Source organism: Engystomops pustulosus, chromosome 5 (genome assembly GCF_040894005.1).
Source record: "Engystomops pustulosus chromosome 5, aEngPut4.maternal, whole genome shotgun sequence".
Taxonomy (NCBI): Eukaryota; Metazoa; Chordata; class Amphibia; order Anura; family Leptodactylidae; genus Engystomops; species Engystomops pustulosus.
In genome coordinates, this window is record NC_092415.1 from 153,111,500 (window position 1) to 153,132,435 (window position 20,936).

At 38.2% G+C, this 20,936-nt stretch overlaps 1 protein-coding gene across 1 annotated transcript in view; it reads left to right on the top strand.

Moving 5' to 3' along the window:
- Positions 1-19,544, top strand: part of LOC140134143 (transmembrane channel-like protein 2) — a 58,686-nt gene extending 39,142 nt beyond the window's left edge. The window contains exons 9-18 of the mRNA XM_072154780.1: positions 930-1,118; positions 4,582-4,761; positions 4,848-5,003; positions 5,652-5,780; positions 7,000-7,067; positions 12,387-12,626; positions 15,669-15,794; positions 17,735-17,813; positions 18,144-18,267; positions 19,252-19,544. Of these exons, the coding sequence (XP_072010881.1) occupies positions 930-1,118; positions 4,582-4,761; positions 4,848-5,003; positions 5,652-5,780; positions 7,000-7,067; positions 12,387-12,626; positions 15,669-15,794; positions 17,735-17,813; positions 18,144-18,267; positions 19,252-19,457 (1,497 nt within the window). The 3' untranslated portion in view covers positions 19,458-19,544. The remainder of the gene's footprint in view (positions 1-929; positions 1,119-4,581; positions 4,762-4,847; positions 5,004-5,651; positions 5,781-6,999; positions 7,068-12,386; positions 12,627-15,668; positions 15,795-17,734; positions 17,814-18,143; positions 18,268-19,251) is intronic.
- Positions 19,545-20,936: the final 1,392 nt, after the last annotated feature.

Here is a 20,936-nt window from a genome sequence, read left to right on the forward strand (position 1 = left end):
TCTAAGGGAGTATAAAATCCCCTGGTGGGTGGGAGCATATGGTCTTAGGTCAGTCTGCAGTTTCAGTCACAGAGAGAGACTCCATCTTGGAGCTCTTGTCAGCAAAGCAATCACAGGAGAGTGCACCTCCTCCAGAGCTGCACCAGCCAGTGTCTTAATACCAGGATGAGACACATTAGGGTAGCCTGACATTAGCCTGACATCCGGAGACTTGCCCTAGAGTCGAGATCCACCATCTGGACTCAACTTAATCTCTACTAGCCCTGCCTGAAGCTACTACCAGGCTGAGAGCAACCTTTCTGTGAACCAGCCACGTCCATCACCCTTCCAGCTTGCTGAATCTGCTGCTACCGCTGGGCCATTGCCTACTGTTTAAAGTTGAACTGTAAGTTGATTTGCAAGACGTTGCCTCCATCTCATCCCAGGATATGACTGATTACCATCACGGGCTCCCCATCCATCACCCAGGGATTCATCCTACGTACACTCAGGGGATGCCCCAGGGAGAAACTTATTGCATCAGTCACTCCCTCCTTATTCCTTGCACACACCACCTGCAAAGCTGTAGGTCAGCCCTCTGGTCCCCATACCAAGCACTGTGACCACAGCGTTCCTAAGGCTACACTAGCCAGCCACTCCGGTATTCTGAACCTTGACTGCCTCCAGGCCACCAAGAAAAGACTAGGACCTGGTGTGGGGTGTTGCACATGCAACCACATCAACTCATGTTTCTATTAACTAGCTGGTGGCTACTTGCCACTGTGCTATATTTAATTATTTAATGGCATATTGATTTACTATATTTCTTAAAGTAAAATATTATGGGTTTAGGATTATTATTGTTTGCTTGTTTGGAAGGCACAGTATATGTTTGTTCATGTTCATTTCAAGAGCTAATGACATTCTGTTCTTTGTGTTCTTTCCTTCAGGAATCTATTGTAGATGAAGAAGAAAGCAATAAGGATGAAAACATTCATCTTACTAGATTCCTCCGGGTCCTGGCCAATGTAATGATAATATGTTGCTTGTGCGGGAGTGGTTATCTTATCTACTTTGTTGTTAAACGCTCACAGACATTTTCTAAGATGCAGAATGTTGGCTGGTATGAAAGAAATGAGGTATTGAAATGTTTTGTACAATAAGCTTATGATAATTGTATAAAGCTGCCAATATTTCAGTTTAATGCCAATTCTTTCAGTGAAGATTCTCACTACAGTGCAATATCATTGCTATATGATTATGTACAGTATTTCATTTCACTTCTCTTCACATTGTAATATCAACAACCTGTACTGCTACTAGGTGAGCCCGACAGTATACACATTCATAGAGCTTCCACATACACATTATATATTATTATACAGTTACTCCTTACTCCCAACAGTGATATCTAAGACCAATGTGTTATAAAAGCAACCAGTAGACTGGGTAAATGGCAGAGCTATCCTAGGAAAGACTTGTATTCTCAGTAGAGATCTTCTATGGATGGCAATTGGCATGTTCTATTAGTGATAATACATACAACTTTATTTATCCTATGGGAAATTGCTTTGTACTGCACAGCTCCGTGGCAGACAGTCAAAACAATACAACACACATAACATATATTCCAATGAAAGAGGAGAAAGGGAAAAGAACATTCTTTAAAAAGAAACAAAAAATGTCACCACTGTTACATAATTATACATCGTACAGCTCAATGGTCTTTGGAATAAGGGCAACGTGAAACCATTCTGTGTGACAATGCATCTGGTGGTAAATATCACTCATGGAGCATTTCTGCTGTGTATAGGATGAGTGTTGTTCTTTGTTATAGTCTCGAATTGATGTAACCATCTCTTTCGCCTTACATTGTTGAATATTACTGGTGGTAGAGTGTCCTAAATAGGCTGCTGTTCATTCTGTCTAGGGGATGGGGGATTGTGTTTTACATGTAATTTGGCATTTTATTGCTGATAAAATAACTTTGTAAAAGTGCCGGGTGTGCTGATGGCACCTGAGCTCCTCTTGGCTTCCCAGGACTTTAATATAAATACCCCCCCCCCCCCCTAACCGCCCACCGCTGCAAATCCTGCTGTCGGCCAGGGAATTAGGATAGAGCATACGCTTTCTCCACATCCCGGCCCTCTGGCGTCACCGGCCCAATCACAATTCCCCGGCCGGCAGCAGGAGGAGGCTTGTGTTTCTATATTAAAGGCTGTGTTTAAAATGCGTCCATTTTCTCACTTCACTATTCAAGATTATCGATGACTTCTTTATACTGAGTTTCCTCGCAGTTGCAAATACAGCCCACAATCACTGAATCTTCAGAGAACTTTTGTTAATGGCAGTAATCGGAATGGTGTCTGCATTCAGTTGTGTTCAGGGCAAATAAGAAGGGTACAGTACATAGTAAGTGCAAGGTATTTTGATATATAGATGGGAAACATGGATAGATGTTACCAATAACCTAAGAGACCTATATTTTGAAATATTGTTAACTTATATAAATATTACTTCTAAGTAATCCAAGCTCCTTTCCAGGCCAGAAACTCAAGAGACATAAAGCTGTATAATTTTCCTGGGTAATATAGTGTACACATTCTATTCATTTGTTTTGTTTTTTCAGAGAACTGATATCAGAATCTGTACACAATAGCCGACATTTATTAAAGTGTTTGTGCCCGTTTTCTGTCTGAAAAACAACATGCAAACTGCTTGCACATGTATTTATGAAGCGTTTATGCCAGTATTATGTCGCGGCTGCATTATGCCCACAAGCTTCTGCAGCTATAGGGGCGTTCCGGCGCCACATTTATTACTGCACAGAATTGTGTTGCACACTCTATGTTAAAGATGCACCAAGAAAAAGTTGGTGCACAATTCCCAAGCAGTAAAGTGTGCTAGGCACCCTGCACATAAATGTGACCAATGTGTTTACTTTTGACTGTTCTGCTTACCCTCTAAATTATTGCGGCTATTGTTAAATTTGTTATCCACCTTTTTAAACTGAACACACTGAATTTTGTCTGAAAATGGGTTAGGGCTTATTTTTAGGTCATGTCTTCTTTTTTGACTAAACAAACTCCCCATTCATTCTTGAATTAAAGGAAAATTAACATTGGTACAAATCTAATCATCTAATGATATTCTAAAACACCATTATAACTCTCAAAATGCTGAATTCCATTGTGAATTTCTTGTGACTCTATTGTCTTTAGAATTATTGACCCTGATTCCTCAGGTCTAGCAACAGAATTTTCCTTAAATGAGCCCCTCTTGTCCAAGTAGCTGCTTGCAGAACTTTGCATCTTTCAGCTCCCTCTTCCCTGCAGCTTCATTCTTCTTTTTGCTTCCTTCAGTTGACAGGCTGGATGGGGCTCATTTCAAACAAATATAATTTCTGTACCATAGCAACTAGAAACACAGTTCATGTCTAATTTTAAAGAGGAGAATCTCTTATTCAATAGTATTTGTTGTTTCTAGGCACATCAGGCACAGATAAATCCCACAGATGTAGTGGGATTGGAAGTTCTTTAAAATAACACCAGAACTCTATTTCTAGGTGCCACTGTTCAGAAGATATAGCCATTGTAACTAAGGCTTATTTTCAGAGTTCAATTCTTTCAAAGCTTCAACTCTTCTCTGTAAATGGGGTAGGCCTGACTTTCAGAGAAACAGGGCTCTAATTCTAGATGTAAATAGTAACAAATAAATTACGACAAGGCCAGAGAACCTGAAAAATGGTGTAAAATGATGGTATATATGACAAATTAGGAAAAAGGCAAAATCTCACCCAAAAAAAGTGGAACAGAGAATTTAATACACTGGCCCCATTATTGTATGTGCATTTTGACAAGTGTATTGTAAAGAGGTGGAATTCATTGTGTGCCTCTACATATAACCACATAACCTTATTTGCCTTGGCACTAGCGCTTGACATTGTTGGCTCTAGTTTAATTTACAGTCAACTAAAATTCCAAAGTTATTTGCCATGTTCTGTCTAATCATCTTTAGTAAGTATTCATTGGGCCAGATGTATTACTGTTCTGCGCTTAAGTGTAGATGTCGCGACTTAATTCTGCCGCATCGTTGCTAATGATGAATGATTTTTAGGCACAGCAAAACATCTGGATTGGTAGGATAAATGAGGAAAACATAGTTATTTTTGCTGTGCGGCTAGTTTGGTGTTAAGTCGCAAAACTGGCGCAAAAACAGTGCAACAATATGAAAAGGCGCAAAAACAACAGAAAAAACAAGTGATACATCTGGCCCATTGTATGTATTTTCTCTTTCCATGCACATAACCTTACATTTATTTATCAGGATAGCACCCAATTTACCATTTCTCTGTCCAAGCTCCCCTCTTATCTAGTTCTATTTAAAACTGTACTGTTTTCCTTTGTGTCATTTACTTCATACAGTTTTGGTACCATCTGCAAAAACATAAATATATTTTATAGCACAAACACGCTACACAATTACTTACAAGTATATAAATGATAACATGGAACCAAAAGTTTCTTACGTAAATTTCTTCTGTTTAGTCCCCTTTAAGAGTTTTCTATTAATCCTTTGACTCTTTCTTATGACCATTTACAGGTTGAGATTGTGATGTCTTTGCTTGGAATGTTTTGTCCTCCACTTTTTGAAACAATTGCAAATTTAGAAGATTACCATCCTCGGGTGGCCCTAAAGTGGCAGTTAGGAAGAATCTTTGCATTGTTTCTGGGCAATCTATACACATTCTTGCTGGCCTTGATGGATGATGTTAATGAGAAGGTAAGAACAAAAAAAATATGTAACTTTTTACATTAATTTGTGCATACTGTATTTCCATTTCTAAAACTGTTTTTGTTTTGTGGCAGCTAGCTCAAGAGGAAAGCATAAAAAATATCACCAAGTGGACTTTATACAACTACTACAATTCAAGCAGCAACATAAATGGAACTGATACCACACCACCCCCACTACATCCAGCTGATGTGCCTAGGGGACCCTGCTGGGAGACTAATGTTGGAGTTGTAAGAGTAGTTACTATAATATCATAATATAATATGCAGTTTTATTTGACACTTATTGAGTCACATGTATCATTAGTTCGGCTTTGTCAGTCTGTTTTTGAGACTTGTCTTGGCTTTTCTGATAGTCAGATGTATCTTTTGATCAGTTTTTCTTTATTGATACATGTGGCCTTTGGTCTGTAGTGAATTTGCAATTTTTTCAAACAAATGTCTCAAAAAGTCTCCAAAATTCACAAACAGTTCCCCAGCTAATTTCTATGCTTAGTCAGGAGGAGCCAAAGATTTGCGCCAAATTTTGCGATATCTGGATTCAGGTGATAACTCAGGGAACCCCTCCTATTTTGTGATCTGTGTGAGTCTCATCACTGAGAGCCCCACCAATCAGAAAGTTAGGTCCTGCGGATAACTTGGGCCTAACTTGAATTTTTGGGAAACCCAAACCCCTTTAAGGGGCTATGGAACTCTAAGTCAGCCTATGAGCAGAGATAGCAGGAGCCTATATTGTTCAGAGCAAGTAAAAATTTGCCATGAGATATTTTGAGTGGATCATGTAAAAAGGAATCTATTAATATACTAAGAGGCTATGTATATATTGTTAAAGCTCACGCCTCAAATAACTTTGTTTTTTAAATCTTGCATTCTAAATAGGAATTCGTAAGACTGACAGTATCTGATATTTTAGTGACTTATGTCACTATTCTAGTTGGGGATTTTCTCCGTGCCTGCTTTGTAAGATTCATGAACTACTGCTGGTGCTGGGACTTGGAAGCCGGGTTTGTAAGTTATTTCATATATCTCAATGATCTATTTTATATTTACATTATTTTATGCTAGGCTTTTAACGTCTGTATCTAAATTTTCCCTATAAATATTTTTTTAATTAGCATTTGATTAAAAGGAATGTAAAGATGTTTTGTTTATAAAATAACATACTTTATTTAGGGTATTGTTGGGAGTATTTTTTTAATGTATTGCAAATTATTAAAAATTACATTTTATTTAAATATTTACCTTTGTTTACCACTAGAAGGAGCAGCATCCATGTTTTGTATCAAAGAACCACAAATGGTTCTTAGTTTAAAGAAAATGTTTAATTAAAAAATAAGTATAAAGCAAGTTCTGTGATGGGCAGAATTGGTGCACACATGCTGGGCTGGGACCAGACATTTTTTTGCCCCCAACCCACCCTAAATTGTAGCAAAAGCGCAACAGAATACCACAACATTTATACGACAAATATAAATATATATTTGCAATGAATGTAGCAAATATATAAAAATATGCCAGCAATTAATATAGTAAACACATGGATTCCAATGACTGTGCCGCACATATAAGTATTCACCAGTCTCCTTATTGTTGGCAATCCTTCTCTATCAGGTAGAGAATATCATGGAAACTTCTCCTGGCCATGATTTATCACTGCAGAATTTGCCACCCTTGTGATTGTGGCCTTTTGAGAACATCTCCCTGAAAAGAAAATTACAGCCAATATAATGTCCCCAAGATAACAGCTATGTACCCATGCATGTACAGATAATACAATGTGACCACTCAATATATTATAATATATACTACCGTATACTTTCCCCCTCATTAATACATATTTAACACCAGCAAATTAATTTATATAGCAAAGCAACCCCCAGTATTTTTGTAGCCCTGCACATGCCCCCAGTATATAGGTAGCCCCAGCACATGCCCCCCAATATATAGGTAGTCCTGTCACATTCCCCCAGCATATATGTAGCCCCAACACATGCTCCCTTGTATATATGTAGCCCCAGGCTTTTAGCGCATGCCCATCAGTATATAGGTAGCCGCCCCAGAGTGGGAGGCAAGGTTAGCGCCCTAGGCGATCACCTACCCCTCGTTCCAGACCTGCACACATGACAGCTTATGATGTATGCTTTAATGAATATAATTGGCTTTTGAAAGCATATAGTAGACTACAAACTGTTTAACACTGGGTATTGACCTTTATTTTTACATACAGCCATCATACGCAGAATTTGACATCAGTGGTAATGTGCTGGGCTTGGTCTTCAATCAAGGAATGATTTGGTAAAGTTATTAAAATATGGTGTTTCATATACAATGTCTGTGTGACAACATGACTTACATCCACAATTTGTTTTATTTATGAGTGACCAATGGCCGTGACTTAAAGTGCTTCATGGCAAAAGTAAAATGTATAATGTTATATGTTAATTAACCTACATCAGTTTTAACCAATTCTTACTTCAGTACTACAAGATTTGTTGTTTATCATGTATCTGGAAATTTAACCTTATCAATACTTTTTTTCTAGTTTTTAGTATCATCTGAATGCTGATGTTCCCCAACTTCTGCACGTAATATCGCCCCCTACATTATCCTCTGTCTTGGGCTTGTGCAGGACCCTGACCTCTCGTTTGTGCCTTACATGCAATCACTTGCATGCTCCTGTTGCTTGCACCTCAAAAACATTTCTATGGTCTGTCCTTTCTTGACTAGTGAACCTGTAATACCCTAATTGCTGTACTGATTCACTCTTGTCTTGACTTCTGTAACTCTTTTTTCTAATCTGTCTTCCACTTACTAAACTCTCTCCTCTGCATTCTATTCATAATGCAGCAGCCAGAATAGTCTATCAATCCCGATGCTACACGGATGTCTTCACTCTGTCTGTCTATCAACATTTGTATTCAATTCAAATTAACTACCCTCATCCACAAAGCTCCACACAGTGCTGCACCTTCCTACCTCTCCTCTTTGTCCTCATCTTAGTCTATTGCCCAGCCCATGCTCTTCTATCCTCCAGTGATCTAAGATTACTTCCCTCCTAAATTTGAACCTCCCACTCACATCTCCAAGACTTCTCCTGAGCTGCATCTATTTTCTCGAATACACTACCTCGAACTATTACTATTATTCTTACTAATACCTAACTGCCAAAATTTCAAACATGTTGTAAAATCCCATCTCTTCAAGCAGGCTTATCTCATTACCTGATTGCATGTAACTTTCACTTTCTTTTCTCTAAACCTCCAATGATTTCTTCTCCTGTTTATGTAATCCTTAACTGCTTGATACAATTAGACAGATTTCTCTGCAGCCTGATGCACCCTGGTGACTGGTTCATTCAGCATTATGTATCTATTTATTTTATCCCCTAAAGAATGGCTGGACCATTGTACAAGTCATCTTCCTTGTCACCCCTTCATCCTCATAGTCTGTAAGCTCTTGATCAGGGCCTTCATTCCTATTGTTTCATCTGATTATGTCTTTATTTTGATTATGTTTCATTGGTAACATCTTGTATATATTTGTATATATAACTCATGATCTGCACAGCGCTGGGGAATATGATGGCACTACATACATTTATAAAATTAGTTTACCTCTCTACAGCCATTAGGTGGCTTGAGAATTATTTTCCAAGTCCTCACAATAGGGGATATCTTTTAACTCCAATTACCATCAAAATCCTTAAACCTTCTAAAATCAATGTTTAAAATTATGCTAATAAGCCAGAAGGGCTCTGGGGTGTGTAACTAGAGCCCCTCTATGCTGTAGCTTACACTGTGCCTTTGTGTTTATAAAATGTTTATTTGAGTATCGCGGTTCCCCATATACAGCTGATTTGAACATAGTAATGCCTAAAGATAATGCTGGGGTAGCACATCTGATCAGGGTGATGGACTGGTTCATACTTCTCAGAATTATGCATCATAAAAGAACTTATGTTCTCATCAGTAACTAATTCTTATAATAGGTCTTAGATTGTTCTGGCTAGAGATACACTAGTAGATAAAGATTTAGCATACAGTACACATATAAATAAGAAAAAAATATTTTCTAGATCCTCATCATTTCCTAAAAACGGTTTAAGCCTAAAAAATTAAATGGCACAACCCAAAAATATCCATGAGGACACAGAGTCTAATGCACAGTATGTCTTTTCATGTCCTTATAAATACCTTTGTTTACACAGTTTACAAAAAAACTGTTTATTACCTCTTGTTGAACTTCTCACCTTTTCCCTTCTCTCAAACAGAATTACAAAATATTCTCATTAAAATAATTGCTATGCTTGCCATGTCTCATAGTCAGTTTCAAGTGATAACCTCAGTTGACAGTAGCTAAAAGACTTTAAAGGGCAAAACTGTCATATTTGTAGGTTATTTTAGAAACAGGAGAACAGAGTTTATGCTAGAAATTATATACGGTATATATAACTTCAGAAGATGTTCATTTTGTAATGATTACATTAGAAAGTATGTGTTTTTAATATGACATTCATGCTTTTTAACCCCTTAATGACCTGGCCTTTTTTTGTTTTTTCATTTCCATTTTTCACTCCCCACCCTCAAAAATCTATAATTGTTTTATTTTTACACATAAAGAGCTCTGTGATGGCTTGTTTTTTGTGTAAGAAATTCCTCTTCATAGTCATGGTATTTAATATTCCACGTCGTATACTGGGAGGCGGGAAAAAAATTCCAAGTGCAGTGAAAATGGTGAAAAACCACATTTGCCACCCTTTCTTGTGGGCTTGGATTTTTACGGCTTTCACTGTGCACCCCAGATGACATGTCTACTTTATTCATTGGGTCGGTACGATCATGGCGATACCAAATTGTATAGATTTTATAATGTTTTCATACATTTACAAGATATAAAACCTCCTGAACACATTTTTTTTTATTTTGCCATCTTCTGGCGTTAATAACTTTTTCATACTTTGGTGCACGGAGATGTGGGTGGTGTCATTTTTTTGTGACTTTTGATGACGTTCTCAATTTTATAATCTTTAGAATTGTACAACCGTTTGATCACTTTTTATTGAATTTTTTATATTTTTCAAAATGTCAAAAAAGTGGCATTTTTTACTTTGGGCGCTATTTTCCGTAACAGGGTTAAACACAGTGAAAAAACGTTATTATATTTTGATAGACCGGGGAATTTTGAATGCGGCAACACCTAATGTGTTTATGATCTTTACTTTTTTATTTTTACTATTTTTCAGACTCCCTGGGGTACTTTAACCCTAGGTTTTCTGATTGATCCTACCATATACTGCCATACTACAGTATGGCAGTATATGGGGATTTTCTTCCTCATTCATTACAATGTGCAATTGGCACATAAATGGGTTAAAACGAGACAGCCTCGGGTCATCGAAAGACCCGGGGCTGTCATAGCAATGAATCGCCACTCCCTGATGACGGGGAGCAACGATCTTGGGCAAGATCGTGAAGCCCATGCGCCGCCATCTTTTTGAAGCCACCGGCAGGTTTGCCAACAATGATTGGCAGGATAACAGCACGTGAGCCCTCTCCATGTACCCACTCCTGACGCACGCGGTACTATTACGAGATGCATTGGTAAGGGGTTAATGTTCAAACATAAATTTTAAAAATTGTTATTTAAAAGCACATTCTTTATGTACAAGCTAACCTGTCATTTCTACACTCACCAGCCACTTAATTAGGTACACCTGTCCAACTGCTCATTAACACTTAATTTCAAATCAGCCAATCACATGGCGGCAACTCAGTGCATTTAGGCATGTAGACATGGTCAAGACAATCTCCTGCAGTTCAAACCGAGCATCAGTATGGGGAAGAAAGGTGATTTGAGTGCCTTTGAACGTGGCATGGTTGTTGGTGCCAGAAGGGCTGGTCTGAGTATTTCAGAAACTGCTGATCTACTGGGATTTTCACGCAAAACCATCTCTAGAGTTTACAGAGAATGGTCCGAAAAAGAAAAAACATCCAGTGAGCGGCAGTACTGTGGGTGGAAATGCCTTGTTGATGCCAGAAGTCAGAGGAGAATGGGCAGACTGGTTTGAGCTGATAGAAAGACAACAGTGACTCAAATCGCCACCCGTTACAACCAAGGTAGGCAGAAGAGCATCTCTGAATGCACATTACGTCGAACTTTGAGGCAGATGGGCTACAGCAGCAGAAGACCACACCGGGTGCCACTCCTTTCAGCTAAGAACAGGAAACTGAGGCTACAATTTGCACAAGCTGATCGAAATTGGACAGTAGAAGATTGGAAAAACGTTGCCTGGTCTGATGAATCTCGATTTCTGCTGCAACATTCGGATGGTAGGGTCAGAATTTGGCGTCAACAACATGAAAGCATGGATCCATCCTGCCTTGTATCAACGGTTCAGGCTGGTGGTGGTGGTGTCATGGTGTGGGGAATATTTTCTTGGCACTCTTTGGGCCCCTTGGTACCAATTGAGCATCGTTGCAACACCACAGCCTACCTGAGTATTGTTGCTGACCATGTCCATCCCTTTATGAGCACAATGTACCCAACATCTGATGGCTACTTTCAGCAGGATAATGCGCCATGTCATAAAGCTGGAATCATCTCAGACTGGTTTCTTGAACATGACAATGAGTTCACTGTACTCAAATGGCCTCCACAGTCACCAGATCTCAATCCAATAGAGTATCTTTGGGATGTGGTGGAACGGGAGATTCGCATCATGGATGTGCAGCCGACAAATCTGCGGCAACTGTGTGATGCCATCATGTCAATATGGACCAAAATCTCTGAGGAATGCTTCCAGCACCTTGTTGAATCTATGCCACGAAGAATTGAGGCAGTTCTGAAGGCAAAAAGGGGTCCAACCCGTTACTAGCATGGTGTACCTAATAAAGTGGCCAGTGAGTGTATACTACATATAGTTTTTTAGATGTAAAAATTTTTCATAACATCAGTTTGTGTTCATGTTTAATTGTTTTAGTCCTTTGTTATCAGTGAACAACTGATTTATTTATGTTTTTTTTTCATTCCATTGTTCCTTCAGCTCTCCTGTAAATGTAATTTGATAAAAGGAAGAAAAAATTTATTTCATCAGCAAAGAAAGAAAATAATTTTTTTAAAGAAAACTATAAACAAGCTTTAACAACTGAATACATAAAAAAATGTGTAAATAACTACAAAGCTCAATGGTAGAGATTTATCGGAGCTCAAACCACCAGTAATTGTGATTATTTACAAGTGAAAGTGCTCTTGTCAAATATACACTGCACGGCCCAGATGCCGAGAGCTTCTAGATGTATTCAGCGTCCCAGAGGAGCAGAAATTTTATCATAAACCGTCATAAGAGCAATTATATGATATATCTGCCCCAATATATCACAAATATGTAAAGAGCTTATTGGGCCCAGCGTTTTTAAAGTGATGACCCCATAATAGGTCATCAGTATATTATCTGTAGAGGTTCAGTGCAATGGACAACCCAGAGCTAAACTAAACGCAATATTTCTTTATAGATCAGTACTTTTTATTGTTGACTTACATAATATAGTTTCAGATTTTTTCACAATTCTGTATGTTTGCTGATGAGTGCCTATGTTTTTTCCTTGTTGTTTGCAGGATGGGCTCTTTTTATGCTCCTGGATTGATAGGAATCAACGTCCTCCGGCTGTTGACCTCCATGTACTTCCAGTGTTGGGCAGTTATGAGTAGTAATGTTCCTCATGAACGTGTATTTAAAGCTTCTAAATCAAATAATTTCTACATGGGACTCCTTCTGCTCATTCTTTTCTTGAGTCTTCTGCCAGTAGCCTACACAATCATGTCTCTTCCGCCCTCATTCGATTGTGGGCCTTTCAGGTACTATAATGTTCTAAGAAAGTATCAGCATTATATCCTGTTTGAGCTGTCAACCTCTGTTCACATCTGTATCATGGTTTACATTTTAAATACAGTATCAGTATCGTAACAGAACATAACGGTGCTCGGGAGACCTCAGTGACCTCAAGTACTGTTCTTTTATGTGTCATTTGTTTCAACAGAAAAAACTGACCTGAGCATACAACTAGTACTTAAACAAATGTGAATGTGAACATAACACAATGTAGATGATCACATTTTAGTTGAATTGTCTCTACATCCTCTCAAGAATTCATAGTTAATTATCCTAAAGGTCTAGTGCCTAGAGTATTTTCTTCATAAGCCACCCTTGTTGTAGTTCTCACTAGTAAAAAAAAAATCTATGTATATACATATATGTATATATTGGCCACCAAATACTGTACACACAGTCATAATAATACCATTCCCTTACATTAAAAAAATTTACTTTTACTTGTGATGTAGTAAAAGATGAAATTATTCATCATATACAAATTTGTGGATCAATACTCTCAGTTAAAATTATTAAAAACCTCCAACGATTGCCTCTAAATGGGTCTTGTATGGGTCGTGTACCCGGGATGATCCAAGCATACTCCAATTAAATGATGCAAGGATAGTAGGATATGAATTAGTTGAGGCTATATATTTGAAGAACCCGCAAAGAATTTGTGAAAATAGTAACACCATAGGGACTGTATAGATAAACAGCTGAGTCCCTACAGTGTTACCATTTTCACAAATTCTATGGGGGGCTAATGTTAAGAAGTCCCTTCCTTACATGGTCCATTGTTGTTTCTTAGGTTATAGCTATATGTATACACTGTTTCATTTGATATGATCTGCATACTTTGGAAATCACAGTCACCACAGGGATGTTATTGTCTGTTTGCTACTAGTAATGTGTATAAACCTATTTACTTTAATGGAAGTTGGTGTTCTTCAAAATCCAAATCAAATCAGGTATGTGAATTTTCACAGATTCATGTGACATCTATTAATTAACATTAGAAATGTGTCACCAAAAAAATAATTTTTAAAAATATGCTAATATGTATCAACATTGGGAGAGAAAAGAGAACTGGACCGCACATCCACACATCATACAATTATCTATCACCGCTAGGCTACATTTACCCTGGTCCTGATCCAGTTAATCTGTTCACAAATTGGAGCTGATACTTTGTATTTGCCTGAACCAGTTAATTCATACATTTTTGGTGCATTTTTTATTGTTCTACAAATTTCCCACTGATATATTTCCCACTGTTGGCCACTAAAAGGAGCTTCAGCCATGTACTCTGCCTATTCACATAGAAGACCGCTATAGAAGATTAGAAATGTAAGATGGCCCTATCTCCTATGATGAACAACTTAACAGGACCAGTGATAATATCATGATTGAGGAGGTGCTATAGTTATGCACTACTACACTACTGCAGTGTTTCATTGATTTGTCTGTACTGTTACAGTATCAATACTGATTTGCCGCAATCAGATCAGCAAAGTACCATGTACAGTCTCCTTTGTTTGTAAACCCTGTTCTCCTGCTTTCAGAAGAGCAATAGCATGGCACCTACCCTTCCCCAATCATGACATTACCAAGGAAGGTAAAAATGATCTTAGTTCTGAATCTTGTATTGTGCTTTGCCTACAACAGCACATAGAGGATGCTCCCTCTAGTGGCCAACAGTGGTATATGAAAAAAAATATTGCCTCAAAAAACTTAAATAAATAGATGTATGTGTACATTCATTAAAATTTCAATTATTAGTGAGTCCCTTTAATAAATACATGTGACAAAGGAAATGCTGAGCCCTAAAACTGTAAAGTTGATTATCCAAATAATTTAGCAGATTTTGTGTTTATACCTAAAACAACACTTTAGTATCTAGATCTACTGTGATATGTAAGATTTATGTTTTTTTTTAAATATTTACCAAATATACTCCTTGGGGGGTTATTTATCATAAGTTTTGCCTGGCTTTTCTAGCGTAAAAAATGAAACGTTTTTAGGGGACTTTTTACTGCAAAAAAGTCACAGAAGGCTCTTTCTGACACTTCATTAATCTGGCGTAAAAATAGAACTATTGCTAGTGAAACCCCAGTGTAAAGCCAGATTCTGACTTGGAACGACTTGGGACAAAAAGTCACATAAAAAGTCGCATAGTTACTCTAGTCACCTGTACTTTTTATGCATTTTGTGACTTTTTGAAAGAAAAATCTCACACAGCAATTAAAGCATGAGAACTACAGTAAATTTTGGACATACGCATTTGAGGACATGGCCAGCACTCCACCCCAGGGCGATGGTGACATATGAAATTGACTGAAACTGGAAATTACAAATAACATAAACACATGTAATTGGTAGACAAAACAAATAACTAAAAACAAGCTGAATTTTTGTTGGTGCACTTTAACATAGAGCGTGCATCACTGTTGGACACTGCTTGATTAATGTGTCGCATGGTCCAACTGTGCACCAGAACGCCCCTTTTGTGTTGTGACAGGTATAGTAAAGCTAAGACAAAAAAGTGTCACGGACACTTTATAAAAACATGGGCAAGCAGTTTGCACTAAAAAGAATTTGCAAAGTCAGACGAAAAAAGTGGCGCAGGGGTATCAATAAATGTGGGCCATTTGCAAACATTTATTAAAGGACATCAACTAGTTCAAGCTTAGCGAAGGACAGTGCCAGGATCAACATCCAGAGGAGCAGAGGTGACTATTTGTTTTTTTTTGTTTTTTTCTTTAACTGTTTGAAATTGTCGCGGCTGCACTATGTCAGCCAAGACAGAAAAAAAATGTGCAGCAAAAGGGTCCTGTTAGTGCTTAGTCGATATGTGCGCCAAAATCTGCAGAATGAACCAAGTGCGCCATAAAAAGAACGTGAAACACATTCCATGAATCAGGCGATCCCAGCACACTCCACTGTGTTTATTTTTCATTCTTTCTATGAAATGTTATGATTCTTTTATTGAGTGTTTTGATCAGTTTCTTTTTCTTTCTTTCTACTAGTGGGAAAAAAAGAATGTTTGATGTTATCCAAGAAACAATGGAAACAGATTTCCCACCATTTGTTGCCAAAATTCTCAGTTCAATAGCAAATCCTGGATTAATCATACCAGCCATTCTCCTTATGATGTAGGTATTTTGGTATTTCCAATCTTAATATTGTTCAAACCTTGTGTTTTACATACCATATATACTCGAGTAAAAGCCGAGATACCTCATTTTAACACTAAAAAAAACTGCTAAAACCTATTCACTCAAGTATAAGCCATGGGAAATGCATTGGTCACAGCTTACACCCAGTTTATAGCTTGCCAGTCTTCTGACCCCCAGAATATAGCATGCCAGACACCTGCCCCACAGTGTATAGCTAGCCAGTCTCTGGCCCCCAGCATATAGCCAGCCTGCCCCTTCCCCCTAGTATAGAGCCTGCCTCCTCTCCCCCAGTATATAGCCTGCCGCCCCAGTATATAGCCTCCCTCCTGCCGCCCCAGTATACAGCCAGCCAGCCGCCTGCCCAGCTAATTGTTTTTATTTTTTATTTTTTAAAACTCGGCTTGTACGCGAGTATATATGGTAAGTCTCACTACAAGTCTCATTTATCTTACAATAAAACTGTATTGATCCCTGGAGCGAAATTCTTTTGTAGAAGTTGTCCAGGCATAAGGTAACATACAGTTAAGAGATACTTACGCGATATAATTATAAATAGCGAGATTAACTACCGGTAACTTATTGCTTACTAGTTTTATACAATTGCCTACAGGCTAACAAAGCCTGACCCTTTGCCTATTTTCTGACCTTCCGTTTTTCCTATTTACTCTTTACTGTATTGTCCTCTTGGTTTTGATCCACATCTGTTGACAAGATATGATCATGGGAGGGAAGACTAGCAGTGTATTCCTCTAGTATGAGTGACATCTGTTTTGCATCTCTGTGCTTCTACCTTTCTAAGTCTCATGAAAACATTTGCTTTTACCACCTACATAAACAAATATTTGCATCCCTCATCCAATAATTCTGGCATAGTTAGAATTTTTGCACTATCCCCCACCATTTGTGATCAATCTGTTTTTTGGCTTCCATGATGCTGAAGAACCAGGTGTTTTGCCACCTAATTTTAACTAAACATACAGTATGTAATTTTTTTGAAAGTGAAGAATGGATGACAAATTGACATAAGAAAGGATGTGGATAGGAGACCGACAACACACTATTAACACACAGACTGCCAACAGATACAAATTTTCGCAGACACGCAACAATCTCTCTTTTGTGAAAGAGCACTCACATAAACCTCTCCTCTGTGACCCAATCTTATTGTTATGAGGTAGATATGGCAATACACATACTGTATTAAAGGGGTATTCCAGGAATCAGCATAATTCATATACAAATGGGTCCTTAAAATATAAGCTAAAATTTTGCTCCCCTTAGCAGAAAAATGTTGTGCACACTATAATGAAGAATTAAAATGCTACTGGCCCTTTAATCAGTCGTTTAATCAGTCATTTAATCAGGACAGGAGACGGTCGATAGTCACATGTCCATATCAAATGTCCTGTACCTGCCTAGGCAGGTCATGTGATCACCTCTATGTTTGGCTGTAGTTGGTTGGTTGCAGTGCATCCAGTATGGCCAGTGTTGTGGTAAGACCCATCTCAGTGAGTTAATGTGCAGTGATGGCAGTTACACACATCATTACTATGGTAGCAGAGCAGGCCAGTCTGTTAGATCCTTACTGGAAGCAGAGCATAAGACGGAGGAATTACTGAGAACTAAAGGACCATGGGACTTATAAATTCTAGTTGCGGCCATCTTGGTGATAACTCTGCCTACTTTAGAAAGCCCATAACATTTTGTGAATCAAAAAATCAAACTATTTAACTCCATTTTGTGAACATGAGTTTTGTTATATACATTTAATTACTGCATTATGTGTTTTTGATTATATTGATGGAATATCCCTTTAAGGATAGTTTTGCTTTAGTTATGATATACTTGGCATTTGAAAATCCATTTTATAATTATAATATTTATTTATGTCTATAACCTTAAAACATTTCTTCCAGTTTGGCAATTTATTACCTCAATGCAGTTTCAAAGGCTTATCAACAAGCAAATATAGATTTGAAGAAGAAAATGCAGATGGTAAGCCATTATTATGTTAAACGAAAAAATATGCAAAAAAGAAATATACTGTATTTAACTCTAGCCAATTCGGAAAAGAAAAATATGTGCACGATTTTTCTTTTTTTCCAATTGAGAAATTAGCCAAGCAGTTGTTATTTTATGGTACATTACACAAGGTCTGCCAAAGTCAATTAACTTTAAACATTTAGCATGTGCCTAATTTAGATGTAATAGATTTTCCCATTGAGTTAATAAGAAGAGACCATAACTTTTACTTGTCATGGAGTTGAGCTAGAATTTTGTTATCTTCTAATTGCATGGAGAGCTAACTATGATTTCCTTCCTCAGCAAAGGGAAGAGGAAAAAAATAAGCGGAATAACAATACACAAGTTAATTCCATTATGAGAGATCTCGAAGAATTGCTTCCTCCAAGTGCGAGAAATGCCCTCAGGTTACAAAATGCTACAACAGGTAGGAAAATTTAATTTTATGGACAGTAATATACATTTGGGGTATACAGTGTGCGTGATTGGTTGATCAAAAAAAGCCGACCGGAGAAAAGTAGTGAAGCTGATCAGGATGTAACTTGAAGAACCAGGAACCCAAACTTTTTAATGGGGCCCCCTTTCGCCTTTATAAAATATAAAAATTTGTATATGCACACATCTAAACACATTTAGGGTGCTTTCAGATGGCTGTCTGGGAGGATGTATATGTGTCCGCAAACTTGTGGCCGCATATTCGTCCCCATAGACGGCAATGGAGGTCCGGTTGTGGTACAGTTCGGCGCCGTACACAGCATGCTCTATCTTTCCCCGTGTGCGCGGCCATGCGCCTCTTTTCTCTATGGAGGGGGAAGGAGTCACCTCCTCCTCTCCAGTGCACATAATGGTGCACATTCTCCATTCATTAGTGTGTCAGGTCAGATGCTGGGGCCTCCTGACACTGCGGGCCTCATAGCAGCTGCTATGGCTGCTACCACTGTAGTTACGCCCCTGCTTGCAATTGATGCCCTACTTTGGTAGAATCGGTCATCAGATTCAATTACTTATAAATTATTTTAATGAGTGCTCCAATATACTAAAATGTTGTGCATTACACTGGGACTGTAACAACCCCTTAGCTCCATTGCTGCATATTCACATCAATGTACAAGACAGTTACTAACCACCAGGTAGATTACTTCAAAGCTTTACTACAATATAGGATTAAAAATTAATGTTAACATTAAAACAATACCACAGCAAGAACTTTATATTGTACCTGGTCAGTTTCAACATTTTTCATCTGGGGGTTTATATTTTCTAGTATTAGAGCAATGATGAAATTAGTATCTATAGGAAATATAGTAACATTGGTAAATATTTTCTCTCTATAAAATAGGTATGTAAATAATTGCTCATATATAAAAATGACAGTTTTTTTTTACTTCAATATAATCTCTTCTATCCTCAGAGAGCCCAGGTAATGTGGGACATACAGGAGTGCATCCAGGTAGTGGCGCAACCTCACTCAGCCATACAGCACCAAGAAGAGATGGTCAAATTATGCCAACACCTCGTATTGCTGTCACGAGCCCACCTGTGCCAAGACCCATGGGGTCAAATATGGGAGGATCTCCACGTTTCCCTCATCCACAAGGCCCATATCCAAGATATTAATGGTTATGACTTTGTTTCATGATTTGCACTATGCTGCATTACAACTGTACTGAAGAAGTGACACAACTAGGGATAATAAATGCAGTTTTGCCACAATCAGCAAGTGTGGTTTTTGTGAATGAAAGGAAATCTACCATTTCCCCTTGTGGTAGATTAACTATAAATACTGCAGCATTATTAGAAATATATCTTCATTAGAAACATTGTACCTGTAGATGACTTTTCAAAAGAACTATTATTTGTACACAAATTAATCTGAGGGACTCAATGGGTCATCTGGTTATAATACGACCTCTGGAGCCCTTCTCCCTACTCCTTCACCCACTCTCACTCTGTGCCAGAAGCCGGCTTCATGGAGCTTGTACTGTGTGCTGCCATGATAATTTCGTTAGATAGCAGGAGTAGAAGCGGGTGAAGCATCAGGGAGGGAGAGGAAAAGGCCTTGGGGGGGCATGTTATAGCCAGAGCCCCACAACCCAGAGGGGCTCTGGTGATGTACCCCAGGCCCTATCATATTAATTTGTATAAAACTAAAAGTTCTTATTAAATGTAATCTACAGGAGCAATGCTCCTAAAAAAACATATATCTATTAACGCTGCTGGGATCTATCCAGTAACATTAATACATAATCTACCACAAAGGAACTGGTAAATTTCCTTTAAGCATTTCTAATATTATTGTGATTATTACATCAACTGTTCCAATTTTTTTAAAAAAATTAGCATTAAAGTAAAAGGGTTTGTATAAAATTGAGGATTAAGTGTAGATCTGTGGGGGTGGGTTGGCTGGAGGTCATGCATCTCTTTGGGATCCTCCGCTCGGCCTGCCACACCCCCCTTCACGCCCCACTGGCATGAAGGTGGCGGATTGGGGCAAATAATTGCAAAAGCTAGCAATAAGCTAGCATTTGCGATTATTTCAGGGCTACAGCGCCACTGGCATTGCGCAGAGGTCCTGATAAATATGCCCATTTACGCTAAAAGGAGCAGCTGCATCATTCATATGGAAGTACAGGGGAATAAATTCTTCTGAGGTCCTAGAAGTTAGCCCCCCCACCACCACTTACCTATAACTTTATTGTTAACTTGTATTGACCCTTTTAATGCTCTGACTAGACATGTTCCTATTGTAAATTTTTACACAATGGCCCACATTTATTAAAGCCCCTGTGCCAGTGTTTTGTTTCACTTTGCACGTTCTATTTAGCACAAGCTGCTTGTGAATGTACTTATAAAGAGTCTGCTGCACATATGTGTTGCTGTTGCACTATACCCATTCTGCACTGAAAGGGGCGTTCTGGTGCACAGTCTGACTGTGCACAGCATTTATCTTGCAGTGTCCTACAGAATTGTGTTGCATGCAAAAATGTAATTTATTTGGAATTCCATAGATATTTGAAAAATATTTTTTTACAAAGCATATTTCTTGGTCAATATAGTGCTGGATTGTCTACTAATCCATATGATTTAGTATAGATT